The sequence below is a fragment of the Neoarius graeffei genome, chromosome 11 (genome assembly GCF_027579695.1).
Source record: "Neoarius graeffei isolate fNeoGra1 chromosome 11, fNeoGra1.pri, whole genome shotgun sequence".
Taxonomy (NCBI): Eukaryota; Metazoa; Chordata; class Actinopteri; order Siluriformes; family Ariidae; genus Neoarius; species Neoarius graeffei.
In genome coordinates, this window is record NC_083579.1 from 50,000,773 (window position 1) to 50,022,948 (window position 22,176).

The 22,176-nt window shown below is 42.8% G+C and overlaps 1 protein-coding gene across 2 annotated transcripts in view; it reads right to left on the reverse strand.

Moving 5' to 3' along the window:
• rnf144aa (ring finger protein 144aa) overlaps positions 1–22,176 on the reverse strand; it is an 88,181-nt gene that overhangs the window by 35,515 nt on the left and 30,490 nt on the right. For both annotated transcript variants that reach the window (XM_060934112.1, XM_060934111.1), the window contains exons 2-4: positions 12,975–13,114; positions 2,895–2,999; positions 2,163–2,223 (exon numbers count right to left, since the gene is read on the reverse strand). In XM_060934112.1, coding sequence (XP_060790095.1) covers positions 2,163–2,223; positions 2,895–2,999; positions 12,975–13,109 — 301 coding nt within the window. In that variant the 5' untranslated portion in view covers positions 13,110–13,114. The remainder of the gene's footprint in view (positions 1–2,162; positions 2,224–2,894; positions 3,000–12,974; positions 13,115–22,176) is intronic.

Consider the following 22,176-nt stretch of genomic DNA (forward strand, 5'->3'; position numbering starts at 1 on the left):
ATGACTTTGTAATGTTGCTATTCCTTTTCACAACATTTAAAAGATGTTTAGGGACTGAAGACAACTGATGAAGCGTTTCAGGTGTTATTTTGTCCCATTCTTCCTGCAAACAGGTCTTGAGGTGTGCAATAGTATGGGGTCATCACCGCCATTTTTCATTTCAAAATTTGCTTCACATTCTCTGTTGGAGACAGAGGGGACAGGCATCCTCTTCTTCTGCAGCCATGCCTTTGTAATTAGTGCAGAATGCGGTTTTGCATCGTCTTGTTGAAATATCCCTGGAAAGGTGTTGTCTTGAAGGCAGCATGTTACTCCAAAATCTCAATGTTCTTTTCTGCATTAATGCTGCTATCACAGAAGTGCAAGTTACCTTTGCCAAGAGCACTGACACAACCCCATACCATGACAGACCCTGGCTTCTGGACTTCTTGTTGGTAACAGTCTGGATGGTCTATTGTGCCTTTGGTCTGGAGCACACGGCATCCATTTCTTACCAAAATGCCCTGGAATACTGACTCATCTGACCACAACACATGTTTCCACTGTATGATGGTCCATCTCAGATGCCTCTGAACCCAGAGAAGTTGACGGTGCTTCTGGACACAGTTAACATAATTCTGCACAATAAAGTTTTAACTGGTATTTGTGGATGCAACCCTGTACTGCAATTCTTGACAAAGGTTTGCCAAAGTAATCCTGAGCCTATGTGGTTAACATCAGCTATAGATGAATGACTGTTCTTGATGCAGTGCCTTCTGAGGGATCGGAGATCACTTAACCTTCCACCCTTGCCCTTTACACACCAAAATTCCTCCAGATTCCTTGAATTGTTTCATATTATGCACCACAGAGGATGAAATATCCAAATGCCGGTGTCTCTTTTTTTTGAGGAACATTGTTTTTAAACATTTCAATAATTTTCTGATGTATTTGTCGACGAGCTGGACATCCCCGGCCCACCTTTGCTCCTCAAACACTAGGCCTTTCCTGGATACTGATTTTGTACCAAATCATCTGTTCACATCACCTGTTTTAAAATCACACTATTTAATTGCTTTACCTCATTACTAGCCCTAAATTTCCCCATCCTAACTTTTTTGGAATGTGTTGCAGGCCTGAAACGCAGGAATGGATGTATATTAACAAATGAAACGAAGTTGACCGGACAAAACATGAAATTTCTTGGGTTCGTACTGTCCGCAATGAAATAAAAGTCAATTATTTTTTAATTTGCATTTTCCATACTGTCCCAATTTTTTTCTGACGTGGGGTTGTAAAGCAAGATCATGAAATCATAGTGTGTGCATGGAATGGAGGCCGATTTATGATCAATTTATTTTTATTTGCCTAATTAATAAAACAACGCTGATGTTTTGGGATGTATTTTGGTGTTGCACATGGCTAGTTAGTCCTGTGTATGGGGTCTCATCTGACAGCAGTGGGCGTGTATTTATTTAAAAGAAAAAGAAAAAAAAAAAACTGCCGGCGCTTTGTAGATTTTGGCTTTTTGCTGACTTTATTATCTCCAGATTCCAGCCTTATGCTGGCATTGTACTTTGTACACAGAACAAAGGAAACAAGAACATGAGAATACAGCAACGAAGTGTATGTGGTTAACTCCTTATCAGCCAGAATGAAATATAGACGCTTATACCAAGGCCACGATGTTTTCCCAGTGCTTGTAAATGGTAAATACATTATCGCTAACACCCGTTATTTTTGTTATCCGTAAGGGTGAGTGCTATTTATTTTGGCATGATTGCATTTTCTCTTGGGCAGGTAGGGGAAAAAGGGCACTGGATATCATTTGTAGATTTGTACTGCGTTTTGCATTACTGTAGCTAGTTTGAAATCTCAGTGATATTTTTGTTGATTACTCTCCCCTTGAGATTTCCAGCACCGATCTTCCTGCTCAAATATTTTAATCTGCTTTTTGGTCTCTATGTTCATTAGTCACTGCACACTGACAGAACCAGCCAGTTACATTTCTTAATGAGTTTACAATGTCAAAAGAAAAAAAAAAAAAAACCACCACACGCACACACACCCCTCACCTTCCTTATGTACTTAAATTGCACTTAATGCATTTGACCACATGATTTTTACACATTAATCGAATATCTGGTCCAGTAAACAAATGGACAGAGGCGCTTTCTACTCACCTTTTTCAAACTGCAGCTTCCTGTATCTCTGCATTATCTCTGACGCCACCATGCACTCAATCTGTGTATGATTGGGGAGAGAGAGAGAGAGAGAGAGAGAGAGAGATGGTAACAGCATTAAAAGACCCTACAAACACAGAGGCATTTTCCTGAAAGAAATTAAAGCTCTTGGTCAGACAAAGCAACTCTGATTTGCTTCCAGAACACACTGCTGGGTTTGAACACAGAGTGCAAGTGAACCAGGCGTCACACACTTAACCTAAAACACTTGCCTCATAGAGCCTGTAAGCACGCCTTGTTGCTTACAGTGTGTAAAAATCAACACAATGGCTGAGAATTATTTAAAAAGCTCTTATTCATGACCAGTCTCCTCTTTTCTCTTTTAACATAATGTTTAATGCAGGAGGAACTGACCAGCATACACACACGTTTATATTCATTAAATAAAAAAGAAAAGGGAAAAAAAAAAAAAAAGTCATCGCTAAAAATGGGGTTGGTCATTTTTCATGAAGACAAGTGTAATCCGTTTTGCTTCTTCCTTATGGTCATAACTGAGGCTGAGTGTCTGCCATACAAGACTGCGGAGCTCAGAAATGTAATTTTCATACTGCAGTTTTCTACAGCTTTCTGCTGATGCATGTTTGAAAGAACGAAGGAAATAAATTAAATAAATAAAAGTGCACGTTTCATCATCCAAAACAATAGAAAAAAACAAATCTGCACTAAAATCACCTCATTTTCTTGTAAATGTCCTCGTTTTGGACAGGCAGAGTCTGGACAGCTAATAGCAGTTTCAAGGCCCTCTTTAATGAGAAGTTCCACATATTGCTTCAGGCACTGCAAAGAAAGAGAGATTATTGCTCAGTAATGACTTAGCTGCTCAGTATGCAAGTCTCAACAAAAATCACTTGGTGGTAAGAATCCATAACGTATATAGTGTGCATGTATTTAAAACAATGCATGTAATTATGTGTATAGAACAGTAACATACACTCACTGTCCACTTTGTTAGGAACATCTGCACATACATACATGTTATTTACCAGCTGGGAGGTCCTTATCATGAAATACCGTGACCGAGGTCTTGAAAGTACTGAGCGAGGCCCTCTGGGCCGAGGTCACGGTATTTCACCATACGGACCGACCTTAAGCTGGTAAATAATACATTTATTTTTTTCTTTACCAAATTCTAACAGAAAACGAGAGTGCCTGAAAGGGAAAACCGAGCCGAGCCGCCATTTTGAATCCTCATTCACGGCTGTAATGCAAATTGCTTCCTCCTCGGTATACAAGTGCACTTCCATGGCAGGGAAAAAAAAACAAAAACAAAACTACATTTTGCTGCCTATGTAGTCCCCTATTTATACAAATAGGAGTAATTCAGGATTCAGCCATGTATTTGTTCGGCGTTAGCAACAGTTAGAGGTTTTTAGCTTTCTCCTGAAATGTTTTATTTTATTTCTTCTTCCTCAGGGTAGTAAAACTCACTTTCACTGTGAACACTGTCGTTATCGCTATCCATGCTGTAAAATTAATGCTATTCTCCTGAGTAATGCTGGCAAAAATTTATAAGATTTTTGATAAGGCCATTATAAAAAAATGTTCTGTTTCCGGTCCACCGGCCGGGTGAGTGCCATTTGTGCGGTTGAAATTTTTTTAACGCCGGTTTTGACATTTTTTCGGGTTCGTAAATCTAAAATCGAACTTGACATTTACGCATTCCGCACAGAATATAGAATAGAATCAGCTCTGCGCATGCGCCGTGCGGCACAAAAAAATGGCAGCCACCATGAAGGAAGGAGATCCGGAGTTTTCAAGCATTTGCTCAAGTGTGAAATCGCAAAATGGTATTCTAGCGAACAACAAAATAGTAAAGATTCAGAAAAACAAATCATTCAGTGATCATTTTAATAGTGTAATTTCATCCGAACTAGGCCTAACGGTCGATTTAGAACTACAAAAAGTCCGTGTGTCAGACCATCACAAACCGTTACTGGAAAATTCGTTTGATCTTGATCCATCCGAGACGTTACAAACAGCTTTTGAGTTTTGTTATGCGAAATTCATTACCTACTTTGTTAATGACCCTGACAGATCTGTAGGAAAACCTAATAGATCTATTCAAAACGAGAATGGAACTGAACAAAAAAAAACGCGTTTACGGAACTAATGCGGGTTGGCTGGACAGAATTAAAAGCTGTGTCTGTAGCAAATAAAAAGAACAAATTACACAACGAAATTATAAAAGACATCCAGAGAGAAGGACCTCGTCTATCTAGACATACTGGCCAAACTGAAGGAACAAATGTAGTAATGAACATTACAAACTGCTTGTGGTATTTAGACGGCCGCCAGGACATAATCAAAGAGGCAGTGAAATGCCGAGGACCGTCTGTGGTGACGCCTGTTCCTGCACGGTAGGTTTTATAATAATAAAGTTTTTGTACAAGTTTCAGTTGATTAAACTGTCATTATTTTATTAAATGTGTCTGCTTTTGTAATAAAGTACTGAAAGAAAAAGCAAAACACAGCATTGCGATTTCTTATCCATCCATCATAATAATAATAATAATAATAAAAAAAAACTCCCTCCCTACTGAAAATTTTTTTGCTCACCCGGTGGACAGGAAACGGATTTTTTTTAAGGATGGCCTAATCTTATAAATAAATCTTATTAAAAAAAAAAAAAAAAAACTAGAAAAAAGCACTCGGAGAGCACAGACCTCCGCCAAGAATCCTTTAAAAAAATCCGGGATCTAGAAGGTGACCCGGATCACCGCCAAAATTTAATGGATTGTTACTTGTGCCCAGTCACACCTCTGGAAAAAATTTCAGAGCAATCCGTTCATAACTTTTTCCGTAATGCTGCTAACAGACAAACCAACAAAACAAACCAGTGGTACTGAAAACATAACCTCCTTGGCAGAGGTAAAAAAAAAAAAAAAAATGTTGACACAAAAAATTCTACTGTGTTTGTTGTTGTGAACGAGCAAGTCGCCAGAGGTCCATAACCGGGGTCCGTACCGTAGGATACGGACCCACTCGCCAGCCAATCAGAGCGCAGGATTTGGACCGCAAAAAAAAAAAAAGTAGTTATCCAACGAGCCAATCTTATGGCAGCAGCTCAATGCATAAAATCATGCAGATACAAGTCAAGCGCTTCAGTTAATGTTCACATCAAACATCAGAATGGGGAAAGTGTGATCTCTGTGACTAACTGCGGCATGGAGTCAGACGGGCTGGTATGAGTATTTCAGAAACTGTTGATCATCTGGGATTTTCACATATAATACAGTCTCTAGAGTTCACACAGAACGGTGTGCAACATCATTTGATTTTTCGTGCATGCCGAGATGCTTTTCTGATCATCATGGCTGTAAAGAGTGATTATGGAGTTACTATAGCTTTCCTGGCAGCTCAAACCAATCTGGCCATTTTCCTCTGACCTCAACAAGGTGTTTCCACCCACAGAACTCTCACTCGCTCAAATCCCCCCCCCCCCACACACACACACTGTTCTGTGTAAAGGGTGGCACAGTGGTGCAATGGTTAGCACTGTTGCTTCACAGCAAGAAGGTTCCAGGTTTCAACCTCATGGCTGATGGGGGTTTTCCTGTGTGGAGTTTGCATGTTCTCCCCGTGTCTGCATGGGTTTCCTCCGTGTGCTCTGGTTTCCCCGACAGTCCAAAGACATGCAGATTAGGCAAAATACCCAGCTACTGGGGTTGTACAAGCCAGTGCCAGTCCCAAGCCCGGATAGATTGGGAAGGATAGCGTCAGGAACGGCATCCAGTGTAAAACTTATGCCAAATCAAATATGCAGAACAAATCCGCTGTGCCAACCTCTAAAATCAGTCGAAAGAAGACGACGATGACACTGTTCTGTGTATACTCTAGAGATTGCATGTGAAAATCACAGATGATCAGCAGTTTCTAATCTCAATAATCTTAACCCAGCACGTCTGGGACCAACACAATCAAAGCCAGAGAGATCACTTGCATGAATGTGCTCCTAATAAAGTGGATGGTGTGTGCATGTTGTAATTATAATGTAATAACGCACACTGATGATCAGCATGCATAGTAATTCAGTGTTCTTTTAACCAGACAGCTACAATAAGTGCTCAATTAGTGCAATTCCACAGTTGTCACTTCTCCCAGACTAAGGCTACATCCACATGACAACGGCAACGAGATTTTTTTTTTAGCGGGTAAAAAACATCGCGTCCACATAGGTAAAATATCATCAGGTACATATGGCAACGCAACGCTTGCTAAAAACGATGCAATACACATGCCACACCTCTACGTGTGCTGTAAGACGGTCCCATCGGAGACACCAGAACAATAGAAGAAGTAGGACGCATGTGCATAAACCCCTTCCCTCTACCCGGCATGAAGCACTGTCAGGAACAAACACACAACAAGATGGCGGCTGCGACTACGCGAGGAAATCGTGCCTTCTGTGCGTACAAATTAGTTTTATTAGTGTGCATAGTTTTATATAACTTAATTTTCTTATTGTGTGTGAGCATTTTGAAAAGCATTTTTATATAATTTATAACTTTATATTGTGTGTGAACATTTTGAAAAGCAGTCTTATCCAATAAAAAAAAAAAAAAAGAAATTCAAGAAATGGTTCAGTTACTTGTTTATTTAAAAGAAAAGCTGGATACAAAAGTGAATGCAATGCAGTGGTTCATACAAAACAGTGTGTTGAAGGGTCTTCTGAGCCTTTTCCCCTCTGCCTCCATTATAGTCAGGTACCTGTTGCTTTGTGTGGAAGGCTGTACTTTCTGTTCATCAAAGCAGGTGTAAATTGTCTGTCTGGCAGGTCAGTCAGGTTAATGTGTAAACAATTTCAAAAGATTCTTATCCAATAATAAAGATTCTTATCCATTGTTGCTGTTACGAATGATGCGTGCGAGACTGCTGCTTGTTCTAGTCATGTGGTTGTGACATCATCGTAAACAAATCCGTTCTACTCATCCAGACGACTTCGCAACGGCGCCGTTGCCAGATTTTTCCACTCTGGAGCCCGTTCTCAAAAAATATCATTTTGGGGCACCCAAAATGCCGGTGCCGTGTGGACGCCAGGCCGAAACGATAAACAATTTTATCAGATTCACTTGAATCTGTTGCCGTGTGGACAGGGCCTAACTGATCACTAGAGGGAACTCATGATAGCTTAAATACAGCAACAAATGGAGCATTAAACAATAGCAACAATGACTATATACTGATCTATAAATTAAACCATTATCGTTTAGGCAGAGCAGACAAACTTTTTCCTGTCCTTGTCCCTCTCGCTCCTGCTTTTTAAAAACAGGGATGAGAATGAAAAATATTTTAAAAGTCTGAAAAAAACAGGGCGGGGCCCATGGCCCAGGGGGGCAGGGCCCAGGGGTTCCAGGGGCTAATGATTTTTGGCTATTTATTTATTTATTTTCTTTATTATTAGACAGGGGGATTATTATTAGACAGGGGGATTATTATTATTATTATTAGACAGGGGGATTATTATTACTAGACAGGGGGATTATTATTATTACTAGACAGGGGGATTATTATTACTAGACAGGGGGATTATTATTACTACTAGACAGGGGGATTATTATTATTACTAGACACGGGGATTATTATTATTACTAGACAGGGGGATTATTATTACTACTAGACAGGGGGATTATTATTATTATTACTAGACAGGGGGATTATTATTATTATTACTAGACAGGGGGATTATTATTATTATTACTAGACAGGGGGATTATTATTATTATTACTAGACAGGGGGATTATTATTATTACTAGACAGGGGGATTATTATTATTACTAGACAGGGGGATTATTATTATTACTAGACAGGGGGATTATTATTATTACTAGACAGGGGGATTATTATTATTACTAGACAGGGGGATTATTATTATTATTAGACAGGGGGATTATTATTATTATTAGACAGGGGGATTATTATTATTATTAGACAGGGGTATTATTATTAGACAGGGGGATTATTATTATTAGACAGGGGGATTATTATTATTAGACAGGGGGATTATTATTAGACAGGGGGATTATTATTATTAGACAGGGAGATTATTATTATTAGACAGGGGGATTCTTTTGTGTAATCTGAATTGAAGTGGGTTTTGTGCTGCGCGCGCATGCTCTCTCTGCCATGCCGATCCTGTAGGCTGCACTGACTCAGCTGAAAACTCCGGTCCTTGAGAAAAGAAATAAAAGCCCGCCCACACTGAAAGCTGATTGGCTTATTTTGCTGAGTAACCCAATCAGGATGCTCTTTGTCTGGCATGCACTACATGAACAAGCACACAGGCAGTGTTGCCACATTGGGCGGTTTTAAGTGCATTTTGGCGGGTTTGGAACATATTTTGGGATGGAAAACGTTAGCAGTATCTGGCAACACTGCACACAGTCTCCCTCGCGCGCGCACATTCTAAGATGCATGATGCAGACCTTAATGTTGCGCGCGCGCTCAAAAACGATCATTTTGGTCTGAAAAAGTTGGAAATCCGCCGATCGGCGGAAAATTCTCATCCCTGTTAAAAAAAAAAAAATTATATATATATATATATATATATAGCTAATGCTTGTTGATTAAGCAAAGAATAAAATATGATGGGATGTGGGGGGAAAAAAAAAAAAAATCAACCAACAATGGTAGTACAAAACTGAAGTAGATTTTTTCCAATAACTGTAGTTGTCAAGGGCAATACTGTAAGCATTTATGTCAGCTGGCCAAAGATTGGCCAAGATATGAGCTCACTTCCTGTTTGGTCCGGTTTTAATAACTTGAGGCTTTGTCCAAAGATCATCTGTGCCAAATTTGGTGAAGACTGTGGCCTGTGAAATTTTTATTTTTTTAAAAACCTTTCGATAAAATGCAATATGGTGGCCCCCCAACTACAGTTATTGTCACCACCACAAAGGTGTGCTTGGCAAGATTCCTGAAAATGTGTCAAGATTATGTGGAAATGAATAGGATTTGAATGAATTTTTAAACTGTTTGAATACCCGCCCCTCTTTTTCCCCCACCTGTGAACACAAAGGTGTGGTTCAACTAGTCAGATCACTTTCAAGCACACTATACAACAGTCCAGACATGCAAAATCTGACTCAATGATCTACGAGAATACTCAGAAGTGCAGTCACGGTCCTGTTTTCCTCTCAATAAGCAATATTAACATGGTGTGGCGTGAGGGAGTGTCTATAAAATGACTGACAGGATAGCCATGCAATCACAAACAAGGACTCCAGGACAAGTTTTCCAAAGCGGCTTTCTCAGCCACATGCTACTTTTCTCCGGAGATCTTAGATTAAATCATTATTTCTTAAACATCTACATATTTTTACAGCTTCTTTGCATTACTTGTAAGAAAAAACGATCTACTATTGCACCTTTAAGCACTGCATTACTACGCTGTGACAGCTCACACTAGCACACAAGGCTCGTTGGTGTTTGAGTTAGCCATACCGCACCTAGGCAAAACCTTTCCACTTGGAAAAGGGTTCATGTTTCACCTCTTCCTTTAGCATCACAAGTGGAATAATGAACCTGGCCTCAGATCAGTGCAAAGGGGCAGCTTGTACCAGCACAGCGCACCACCACAGGGAGCATGAGAGAACAAGAGCTGCTTCCAATGTTTATTCCTGGAACTGAATCATGCTCGGCCATGTGGGCAAAACAAACCGTCTTCTTGGCCTCGAACTGGTGTTTTTTTCAGCGATGGACTGTACTGTTAAAACCTATGAATCCAAATCCAGATTTAAAAAATGCTTAAAACTCCATTTTTAACTTCTCCATTTACTATTTCCAATAATGGATGTGAAAGTTAAGTAGTGATAAATTCCATGTTTTTATGTCTACATTAATTTTATAAAAAAGTGTAAAACTAACACCATGCGGCACGGTGGTGTAGTGGTTAACATTGTCGCCTCACAGCAAGAAGGTTCTGGGTTCGAGCCCACCGGCTGATGAGGGCCTTTCTGTGTGGAGTTTGCATGTTCTCCCCATGTCCGCATGGGTTTCCTCTGGGTGCTCCGGTTTCCCCCACAGTCCAAAGATATGCGGTTAGGCTAACATGGGGTGGCCTTGGGCTGAAGTGCCCATGAGCAAGACACCTAATCCCCAACTGGTGTAGCATAGCTGCCCACTGCTCTGGGTATGCATGTGTTCACTGCTTCAGATGAGTTAAATGCAGAGGACAAATTTCACTGTGCATGTGACAAAGGCGTCGTCTTCTAAAATACAGCAGGTGCTATATGAACAAAGTGAATGATGACAAAGACTGGTAGAAAAGCCAATAAACACAGACTGCAGACCAAAATTGAAAAAACTGGAATTGATTTTGGTTCTAATAGTAGAAAGCAAAGGGCAGAGAAAGAAAATTCAGTGTGTAAACAGTAAACTAACAGGTGAGTCTTCCACAGGTCCAGCAAGCAACAGTCACACAAAGAGACACACACCGTAGGTCGCGTTAACCGACAATTGTCCGTCATTGACGGATTTTTTTTTTTTTTTAGCTCATTCTCATTATCTCTAGCCGCTTTATCCTTCTACAGGGTCGCAGTCAAGCTGGAGCCTATCCCAGCTGACTACGGGCGAAAGGCGGGGTACACCCTGGACAAGTCGCCAGGTCATCACAGGGCTGACACATAGACACAGACAACCATTCACACTCACATTCACACCTACGGTCAATTTAGAGTCACCAGTTAACCTAACCTGCATGTCTTTGGACTGTGGGGGAAACCGGAGCACCCGGAGGAAACCCACGCGGACATGGGGAGAACATGCAAACTCCACACAGAAAGGCCCTCACCGGCCCCGGGGCTCAAACCCAGGACCTTCTTGCTGTGAGGCGACAGCGCTAACCACTACACCACCGTGCCGCCCTTTTTTTTTAGCTATGACGGAAAAATCTGAAGGCCGTCGGTCATTTTGACGGATGTTTACCGTTACCATTACCAATAACAATAATAGCCTAATAATAACAATAATAAAACAATGAAACACACATGAAATGATTGGCAAGTTGTGGCAGTTTTCTTACATACAGTATACATATGGCCCTTTTCCACTACCCTTTTTCAGCTCACTTCAGATACTTGCCAGTATCTGTTGGCGTTGTCGGTGACAACAAGCCACAGCACCAAGACCAGCAACACTAACGACTCCATGTCCTCCATGTTTATTGTTACTCTCCGAGTTGTGAGACTACCGCTTAAAAGCTCACTGATGTCACTGTTTGCGCCGCCTAACGACATCACCTGACGTCCACCCACTTTCGCTAACTCCACCCAATGTGTCCACCCACTTCCAGCCAGCACGGTTCAGCGCGGTTGTAGTCGAAATGCAACTCCAACAGCCCCACTCAGCTCGACTCAGCCCAACTCAGCACCGCACGGCTCAGCCCAACTCAGCCGCGTTGGTAGTGGAAAAGCGGCAATAGTCTTCACTGCCGTCACTTTCAATCTGAGCCGACGTTGCGGCAGTCTTGATGTTCAGTGCATAGGCTACTCATGTATACACTGTAGCCACTGCGCAAGGCTGTTCCCCCCATTGCGCTCCTGACCGCGCTCTGACTTTTCTACCACTAGCACAGTGAGATGTATTAATGTTTCCCTTCTCTGCAGAAGACACGTTATTTTTGCTATTAAAAAAAAAAAAAAAAAAAAAAAAAAGAGAGAGATGCATTGGGTTGTTTGTGTCGTTTCCCTGCCTGTACAATAGCGCTCATTTAGGCTAGTTGTTTTCTTGTTTTTAAAAATGAAACAAATGCCGATTTATTGTATTCTTCCCCAGCAAGCTTAGGAAGCTTAGGAACATCACTGCTCGAATATCTGCTAAACTGTCATTTTAATGAGAGCACGGGTAGACAAACTAACATTTAAACATAACTTCGTTTTATTTAAGACCTTCCGTGTCAGGTTCCAGGCTCCGCCGAGCCGAGGCTCTTGCCGGCTCCTGATCACTTCCCTGGGAGAAATGTTTCCCGACTTCAGAACTCTGGCTGAAGTGGCGCTGGTTATTCCAGTCTCCAGTGTCGCAGCAGAGCACGGGTTCAGCCTTCAGAATAAAATTAAAACGTCAATGAGAAGTCGTCTGTCCGAGGCAAAGACGCAAAATTTAATGACAATTGCCTCGGCAGCAGTCTCCGTTGACGACTTTGATTATGCACAAGCGAGCTCCCAATTTAAATCCATGCGGGCCAGAAGGAAGGTTTGAGCTCACGCAAACAGGTCAAATTAGATTGTCACTTAAATCGTTGTAGTGGACTGTTCATATTTTAACTGCAATCGTCTTGCTACGTTGTAAAATAACATTGTTCATCTGCCCGTTAAGGCACAACAGCCGCAATGTTTTTAGCGGAGGGAAAATGGGTTCACAAGTGACCGAACGTCAGAATCTCTGTTCATCTTTTTGCATCATAAATACATAAATAAATGATTAAATAATACAAGCTTGTTCTGTGAATTAATTTTTAAATGAAAATGAGTCCATGAAAACACAAGTTATTAAATATATAGCATTTATAGCCTATATACATTGTCATTTAAAAGTTAAAATAAAATGACAGATAATAATGGACAATGACGGAATTTTTACGACCCTGTCCGTCAAAATGACGGACAATGAAAAAGTCTAACGCAACCACTGACACACACACACCCCACAAGCTATACCAGCATGTTTAAACTCCTCGCCGTGTTTCTCTGTGGCACAGCAGCCCTGGTGGTTGGTTAGCTGAGAAAATGAGATTGGATGAATGGACTCGTACTCACCAGCGTGCAGAACACGCACTGACACTGCGTGATGGTGGTCATCTGTTCCAGAGGGAATTCTCCAAGACACAGCTTACAGGACACCAGCGGGTCCAGAGCCAGGTCCCAGGTGGGCCTATATCGAGCAGTCGTCATGCTTTCTGATGGCACAATTGAAAAAAGACAGAATAAGGTTTTCCTCTTACAAAGTAATAAATAAATTAAAAAGACAGCAAGCCGAGATCTGAGGGGTCCAAGTACTCTTTGTAAACAGTGCCCTTAATAGTCCGCTCCTGCCGCGTTACACAGAACACTAGAGAGACCGTAGATTAGAGATGAAAGTGGAGCAAAGGAAAAAACCCTGAAATATGGGGGGGCAACGTCCCCCGAAAATATTTTAACATAACACGCAAAATCCTGCATTCTAGTGCATTTTAGTACTTCACAAACAAGGAATAACTTTTAAGCCTTTTTCTTTCATGTACATTAATGATTAACATGTCAAAAATATCAAATTTAATTCCCCGAGTTAATGAGTAATTTTCAGGAGTGCATTTAGAAAATGCGGTGATTTTCCTGGCTACACAGTTCATTACTTTGAAAAAAAATCAGACAGTTGAAGGTAAACTCAGCAAAATCCCAAAACAGTACTGTTAAAAAGTAAAGGTCTGTTAGAGTTTCTAAGGCCCTGTCCACACAGCAACGGATTCAGGTGAACCTGATAAAATTGTTTATCGTTTCGGCCTGGCGTCCACACGGCACCAGCGTTTTGGGTGCCCCAAAATGAAATCTTTTGAGAACGGGTTCCAGAGTGAAAAAATCTGGCAAGGGAGCCGTTGCGAAGTCGTCTGGATGAGTAGAACGGATTTGTTTACGATGACGTCACAACCACATGTGCTTCACGCCGGGTAGAAGTGTAACGAACTCGATGCGAGTTGTCAACAAATCCTATAACTTGGTTCATGAAACGCGCTTACAAAATATTTTCACTGTGAATATTTATTGTGTAATGGTGCAAAGTGAGAGAGAGAGAGAGAGAGAGAGAGAGAGAGAGAGAGAGAGAGAGAATAGCCCTTAGGGCAGAGTCAATCCCGCCAGCAAAAATAGGGAAAAAAAAGGAGCGATCTCACCTCTTCAGATGTTGGTTTAAGTCCGACAATACATTCCTCAAAAAGGGCGTAGAACAACAAAGTAATCCATCAACGTGTAGCATTCAATTTATTCCGGACCATTAAAGAATTCTGGAGGATATCAGAATGTTGGCGTACCAGCTTCCATCTACCCCCATTCATTCCTCTTTCCGCGTCTCCATTCAAAAAACAAGCACAGGATATAAAGGGACTATATCCATAGGATAGGGAGTGAGAAAGTGTGTGTGCGTGTGTGTGACAGTGACAGTCACTGTGCGCATGCGCAGTTATGCGCATGCATCTACTTCTATTGTTCTGGTGTCTCCGATGGGACCGTCTTACAGCGCACGTAGAGGTGTGGCATGTGTATTGCATCGTTTTCAGCAAGCGTTGCGTTGCCATATGAACCTGATATTTTACTGATCCGTTGCCCATGTGGACGCGATATTTAATGGATCGACTCCGAGTTGGCTCTTTTAGATGAATTTTAAATTGAACAAGCAAACAATTATCTGCATCTCTCTATAACTGGATGAGAGTTAGAACTACTACTTTAATCCAGTTTTCAGTGCGACTGGCTTGGAATCGCTTGACTCCATCGTTTAAAGGCGGAGAAGTTTGACAAGGAAAAGCACTCGAGAAGAACCGACCATTGAATTTGCCAAGAAGCAGTCTTGTACAGATAATAAAAAGACCCAGGTGGACGCTACCATGCACACGTACGGTAAGCCCTCCTGCTTGCTACTGTGTTTAGATAGTAAACAGGAACAAGCTGTACCACCTTGCAAAGTGGAGCAAGTTGCACTGGGGCAACTGGTTCCAGTACAAATTGGTGTTTACATGGGCAGGTGCACTGGAGCAACTTGTTTGGACAAGTGTCTGTTGCCCCTTTTCCACCAAAGCAGTTCCAGGGCTGGTTCAGGGCCAGTGCTTAGTTCGGAACCGGGTTTTCTGTTTCCACTGACAAAGAACTGGCTCTGGGGCCAGAAAAACCGGTTCCAGGCTAGCACCAACTCTCTGCTGGGCCAGAGGAAAGAACCGCTTACGTCGGGGGGGGCGGAGTTGTTAAGACCAACAACAATAACAAGACCGCGAAAGATCGCCATTTTTAAGCGACGAGAAGCAGCAGCTGTACAAACGCGAAGTCATCCATTATTATTGTTGTTGCTGCTTCTGCATCTTCCGTGTTGTTTTTGCTTTGATATTCGCGCCAAGGTTTATGTAAACGTAGCACCGTAACTGACGTATACAGCGACATAATGACGTGGCTCCGCTTAGCACCGTGAGCTATGGAAAAGCAAACTGGTTCTTAGCTGGCTCGCAAGTTGAACGAGTTGTGAACCAGCACCAGCACTGGCTCCGAACCAGCCCTGGAACTGATTTGGTGGAAAAGGGGCATCTGTAAAAGCAGCTCTAGAACTAAACTTTCTGCCCTCAAGTGCCCCTTTGCACAGCTCAACTGACAGCAATCTGTACAGACAGCCGTAACGCTAAAGGCTTTCATAATGCACAGTGCTAACACTAACAAAGCAACCAACACTCCAGACGTACATTAAGATACGACTATGAAACGGTCTAATGGCTGCTACTGAGAAAAGGTCAGGCATACTTCAGCATGAGCTTGTTGAAGTGCTTCCTAAATAACTTTCCAGAGTAGAACTGTAATGGAATAAGATTTGAGTTGAGCCTAAAATGCTTCGTCATACGAGCCCACACAACAGACTTAGAGGCGGAGAGGAAACGGCCTTCTTTTCAGGCTTCTTTTGTTGGAACTCTACTCTGGCTCTAAAAAAAGGTGCAGAAATCACACTTGCTTGTGCCTCCAGTCCTCCTCTGCAGATCGAGGGAGGAGGATTATTTTTGGCAGGCATCTCTCTCTGCGCCTTCCTGTTTCTCATTGTGAGCCGGGCTCCGCCACAGAGACCGGTTTGTGTCTGAAGTGTTTACAGGAAACGCTTATGTGAAAGTCAACGTCAAGTGCTGTCAAAGGGCTTCTGTGGTTAGTGAAGGAGCACCTGTGACAGACTCGCACACAACCGGAGAGAGAGAATGAATATCCGAGTTCCCAAGCTTGAGTACATCTCTGAGGTGGGGTTTACATTAGACCGTATCAGCGGATCATCAGATTAACGTTTTTAAAAACGATTAGCGTGCACACAGCAACGCCAATACACGATTAGCGTGCACACAGCAACGCCAATACACGGATACGCTAATCACATGACTAATTCGGCACGCAAGTTGAAATGCGTCAGTGCGGCTCATCGCTTCCTCCTCAGCGGCTGCGCTCCAAATCACTCCGCCCTGAACAGCGAGTGCCCTCTGGAGGGTGCGCACTCCAGCCCTGCGCAGCTCACAGAGCGCGCGAGTGAAGCGCACGAGCAGTGATTCGGGACTGAGCCGCTGTGCGCAAGTCACTTACCACTTGCAAGTGGAAGGATGGCAAGTCTAAAGACCATCATAACTACACAATGGGCAGTATTTGCATCAGTATTTGCAGTATTTTCATACTTTTATACTCTAATGAAAGGTGATACAAGGCGGAAGTCCGCGCCGTTTTTCAGCAGTCGCGTCACATGACCAACGCCAGCGAATCAGGAAGGTGGATGTCACAGTGACGTTGTCCAATGACGACGCCAGCTAGAGCTCAGCACAGCGTATCCGCGTATCTCAATGTTTACACAGCACCGGACCAGACACGATCTGGATTGAATACGTGGACTCTGGCGGATTCCCGTTTCCCGGCGTTTTAATGTAAACGGACAGTGCATCCGCGAAGAAAACGAGACAGATACGGTCTAATGTAAACTTGGCCTGAGGCGGACGCCTGAACTACCGACAGTTTCTGAACCATTAAAAGCTACTTCAGATCAATCAGTGTGCAGAACAAAAGCATTAGATACCGAGAGGTAGTCATGGTGGGAGACGAACACTACTCAGAACTCCGTTTCTGAGCATTTGCTCACACAATCATTTCCAATGGAGGGAAAAAAAAAAAACCCACAAAAGCTGCTAGCACTGCAGGATGTAGACACCTTTACAGCTTCAGTCAGTAGGTTAAGAAAGTGTGTAATGGTGCACGTACAGATGCTCACATACTCAAACTGCAATTAAGATCAGCTGTAAGGTATGCAGCTTTATACAGTTCTTACAAATTTTAGTAAATACTCAGAGACATGACTCCTGTTGACCTGCATTTATGTCTCGGCTCATGCGTGTGGCAGCCTGGGGAATCCTCCTCATGGTGAAAAATTATAACCTTTTCAACTATTGTTACTTCTGAAAACTACAGAACTGAACCAGGCTTCTCTTTTGTATATTCACTGTATGGCCAAAAATATGTGGACAACTGACCATCACACCCGTGTGCTCATTCTAAACCCATAAGCATTAACGCAGGTTCGCAGGCTGTTCACCCATTCAAGACTATTTAACAATTATCCGTCTCGGGCCCTGTCCACACGGCAACGGATTCAGGCGAATCTGATAAAATTGTTTATCGTTTCGGCCTGGCGTCCACACGGCACCGGCGTTTTGGGTGCCCCACAACGATATTTTTTGAGAACGGGTTCCAGAGTGGAAAAATGTGGCAACGGCGGCGTTGCGAAGACGTCTGGATGAGTAGAACGGATTTGTTTACGATGATGTCACAACCACATGACTAGAACAAGCAGCACTCTTGCTGTTTTGTATGAACCACTGCATTGCATTCACTTTTGTATCCAGCTTTTCTTTTAAATAAACAAGTAACTGAACCATTTCTTGAATTTCTTTTTTTTTATTGGATAAGACTGCTTTTCAAAATGTTCACACACAATAAGAAAATTATATAAAACTATGCACACTAATAAAACTAATTTGTACACACAGAAGGCACAATTTCCTCGCGTAGTCGCAGCCATCTTATTCTTCTTGTGCGTTTGTTCCTGACAGTGCTTCACGCCGGGTAGAAGAAGGGGTTTATGCGCATGCTTCTACTTCTATTGTTCTGGTGTCTCCAATGGGACCGTCTTACAGCGCCCCCTAGAGGTGTGGCATGTGTATTGCATCGTTTTCAGCAAGCGTTGCGTTGCCATATGTACCTGATATTTTACTGATCCGTTGCCCATGTGGACACGATATTTTTTTAAACAACATCTCGTTGCCGTTGTCGTGTGGATGTAGCCTCAGGCTCAGTGAATAATAACCGAGACTGAGCCGGATAATTGTTTTAATATAAAATCAGGTTTTTTTTCTAAAAAAATTTAGTATGAGGGCGCTCACCATGGCGAGGGAGCGAAGCGGGGAGGGAGGGAGGGGGAGAGATGATGCCGGTTGTCCCCCCTCCGCCGTGCAAAGCCTTTGAAAAATGCTCCAATGGGACATTCTGAGGCTATCTGAGAGGGAAATTGTAACAAATTGTCTGTCAACATTGAAAAAGAAAGAAGTAATCATCTTCTGCCCCGGACAGTCTTTGGCTTTCTTCCGCTTCGTGCCGCTGGGTGACATCTTTAAATGCCCAAGTGTCAACAAAAACAACTCGCGAACTACTTCTGTCAAAAGCTCCCGCGCCGGTGGGTGAAAGGTCATTCAGTCTCGAGAAATCTCGCTCCACAAGTCAGCTGACCTTGTATGTAACCCATGTCAAATCTCGCGAGAGCAGCCGCGACAAGTAAACAACTAAACAACATGGCGCCTCAGTCTGGAAAACGCCAATTCGGATTGTTTTTGTACCGTCTGGCGGTGTATCTACTATGATTGGAATATTTTTGGAGCAATTATAACGTATTTGATGATCAGACACATTGTCACGTAGTGTTGCTGGGATGTTTTCACGGAGTCGGTAAGGGGGCGCACGCCGAGAGTAAGAGGGCGCAGCACCCGTTCCCCCGTTTAGACGAAAGCCTGTAAACACACAGGCGATTATTTAAAAAAAAATTTTTTTTTCAATCTTCAAAAGCAGCATGCAAATGTAATGCAGGCAGATTTGCAGCATGTGCTCAGGCTTGCGTCGCATAAAATACTTTGTTTTGAAATAGATTTTTTTTTAAAAACAACCCCCCCCCCCCCCACACACACACACACAATTCCACCTTCCCTTTGAATGGTTTTGGACCAAATTTCATAGCATATTTAGTGCTTTTTAGGAACAGTATTTTCTTTCGTAATTTCTAATTCTTCCTCACTTACAGCGACAAAGTGACTGGCTGCCATGTTGCTGGGCCACTGGAGGCGATTATCGAAAAATAGTCAGAATCTCACGACCAATCAGTGCGCACGATTTCCTATCACCACTGTATTTATACAAAAAAAAAAAGCCCACACATCCACATCGAATCTGGGGAAATACATTTCTTGTGTCTTAAGTGTTGACATGTCGAGTAGGTTACATGCAGAAAAAAAACTGAAAAAAAAAAAAACACCTAGAAAAACACCACGGCAACATCCAATGGGTTTTCCCCAGACACTCCAATAAAACTCCATATCCAGCCTGCTGAGAGATGCCCCTTTTCCACCAAAGCAGTTCCAGGGCTGGTTCGGGGCCAGTGCTTAGTTCGGAACCGGGTTTTCTGTTTCCACTGACAAAGAACTGGCTCTAGGGCCAGAAAAAACGGTTCCAGGCTAACACCAACTCTCTGCTGGGCCAGAGGAAAGAACCGCTTACGTCAGTGGGGGGGCGGAGTTGTTAAGACCAACAACAATAACAAGACCGCGAAAGATCGCCATTTTTAAGCGACGAGAAGCCGCAGCTGTACAAACGCGAAGTCATCCATTATTATTATTATTGTTGCTGCTGCTGCTTCTTCCACGTTGTTTTTGCTTCGATATTCGCGCCAAGGTTTATGCAAACGTAGCGACGTAACTGACGTATACAGCGACGTAATGACGTGGCTTCCTTTAGCACCGCGAGCTATGGAAAAGCAAACTGGTTCTCAGCTGGCTCGCAAGTTGAACGAGTTGTGAACCAGCACCAGTGCTGGCCCCGAACCAGCCCTGGAACTGATTTGGCGGAAAAGGGGTAAGAGAGAGAAAAAAAAAAAAGACAGAAGTGCCTACCACTCTGATGACAAACCGCAGGTCTTTCTTTATAGCTGAGATTCTCCATATTGGTGAAACAACTTAGTTTGCCAGTTAAAGCAGCCCAGTGTTTTTCAACCCCAAATTATTCTGTTCACTCCAGTTCATTCTGTGCAAGATTTAGTTTAATCTCCACCGTTCACCAGTTCTAGTTTGAACAGTGAAAGCAACTGAAATCAAGTAACGTTTTGATATTTAATGCTGCAGAGAGTTTTCCCATAACCTTATACAAAAATATAATAACTAAATGAACAGATCTTCAACACTAGTTTATAGCCCATGCACCTGACAAGCTGAAGAAAATCAAATTTTCAAAAGACGACATGAACTGGCACTGCAGCGAGCATGAAATTATTTTTGATCACATTTGAAGAAGCAGCTGCCTTTATTTTTGTCACATGCGCACTTGAGCACAGTGAAATTCCTCCTTTGCATTTAACCCATCTGAAGCGGTGAACACACACATACGCGCACACAAGTGAGCAATGCGCGCGCGCGCACATACCCAGAGCAGTGGGCAGCTATGCTACAGCACCCGGGGAGCAGATGGGGGTTAGGTGCCTTGCTCATGGGCACTTCAGCCATGATACAGAGGGAGGGGGAAAGTGCTGTTCATTCACTCCAGGCCATTATTAAAAAATTTCCCGGTCCACCGGCCGGGTGAGTGCTGTTTGTGTGGTTGAATTTTTTTTTTAACGCCGGTTTTCATCTCATTCTCATTATCTCTAGCCGCTTTATCCTGTTCTACAGGGTCGCAGGCAAGCTGGAGCCTATCCCAGCTGACTACGGGCGAAAGGCGGGGTACACCCTGGACAAGTCGCCAGGTCATCGCAGGGCTGACACATAGACACAGACAACCATTCACACTCACATTCACACCTACGGTCAATTTAGAGTCACCAGTTAACCTAACCTGCATGTCTTTGGACTGTGGGGGAAACCGGAGCACCCGGAGGAAACCCACGCGGACACGGGGAGAACATGCAAACTCCACACAGAAAGATCCGGACCTTCTTGCTGTGAGGCGACAGCGCTAACCACTACACCACCGTGCCGCCTAACGCCGTTTTTTCGACATTTTTTTCGGGTTCGTAAATCTAAAATCGAACTTGACATTTACGCATTCCCAGGGCTTTCCACTAAGGCTCATACTAGCCAGCCATGACGAATAAGTAGCGGGGGGGGGGGGGGGGGGGGGGGGGGGGGGGGGGGGGGGGAGTAAACACAAAAACTCCTGTGCACGCAGTTCCCAGGATTAAATGTATTTTCCACAGACCATTTATTTATTCACTTTACTCAAATACAAAGTAAAATGGCAGTAAATCTTCTTTCTTTTCTTGCGTATTGCATCATGAGGCGTTCCTGGCTTGTAAATCTCTTATTTCCGGTGCATGACACATTCACGCAGCTGAGCATGCTATGAATTAACAACGACAACGGTCTGCAGTGGGGCTACACAATTACACACTCAGCCAACATTTCTCCATTTGTGTATGAAAATACACTCCAACCACTCAGTTTGGTTTCATTTACAACCAACGGGGTCTTTTGATGCCAGCACGTAATTGAACGAGAGAAGACTGGTTTACCGGAGACAAAATAACCGTCATCTCTGCTTCTGTTCCCTCCGACACACTACTGCCTCCGCTGAGTGCACGCACTCTGAACTGAATCAGCTCTGCGCATGCGCCGTGCGGCACAAAAAAATGGCAGCCACCATGAAGGAAGGAGATCCGGAGTTTTCAAACATTTGCTTAAGTGTGAAATCGCAAAATGGTATTCTAGCGAACAACAAAATAGTAAAGATTCAGAAAAACAAATCATTCAGTGATCATTTTAACAGTGCAATTTCATCCGAACTAGGCCTAACGCTCGATTTAGAACTACAAAAAGTCCGTGTGTCGGACATTTTAAGTACCTTTGTAAAAGTTTTGCAAATGTTGCAGTCAGCATTTAAAATGCTAACTTAAAGTTTTTGTACAAGTTTCAGTTAATTAAACTGTCATTTTATTAAATGTGTCCGCTTTTGTAATAAA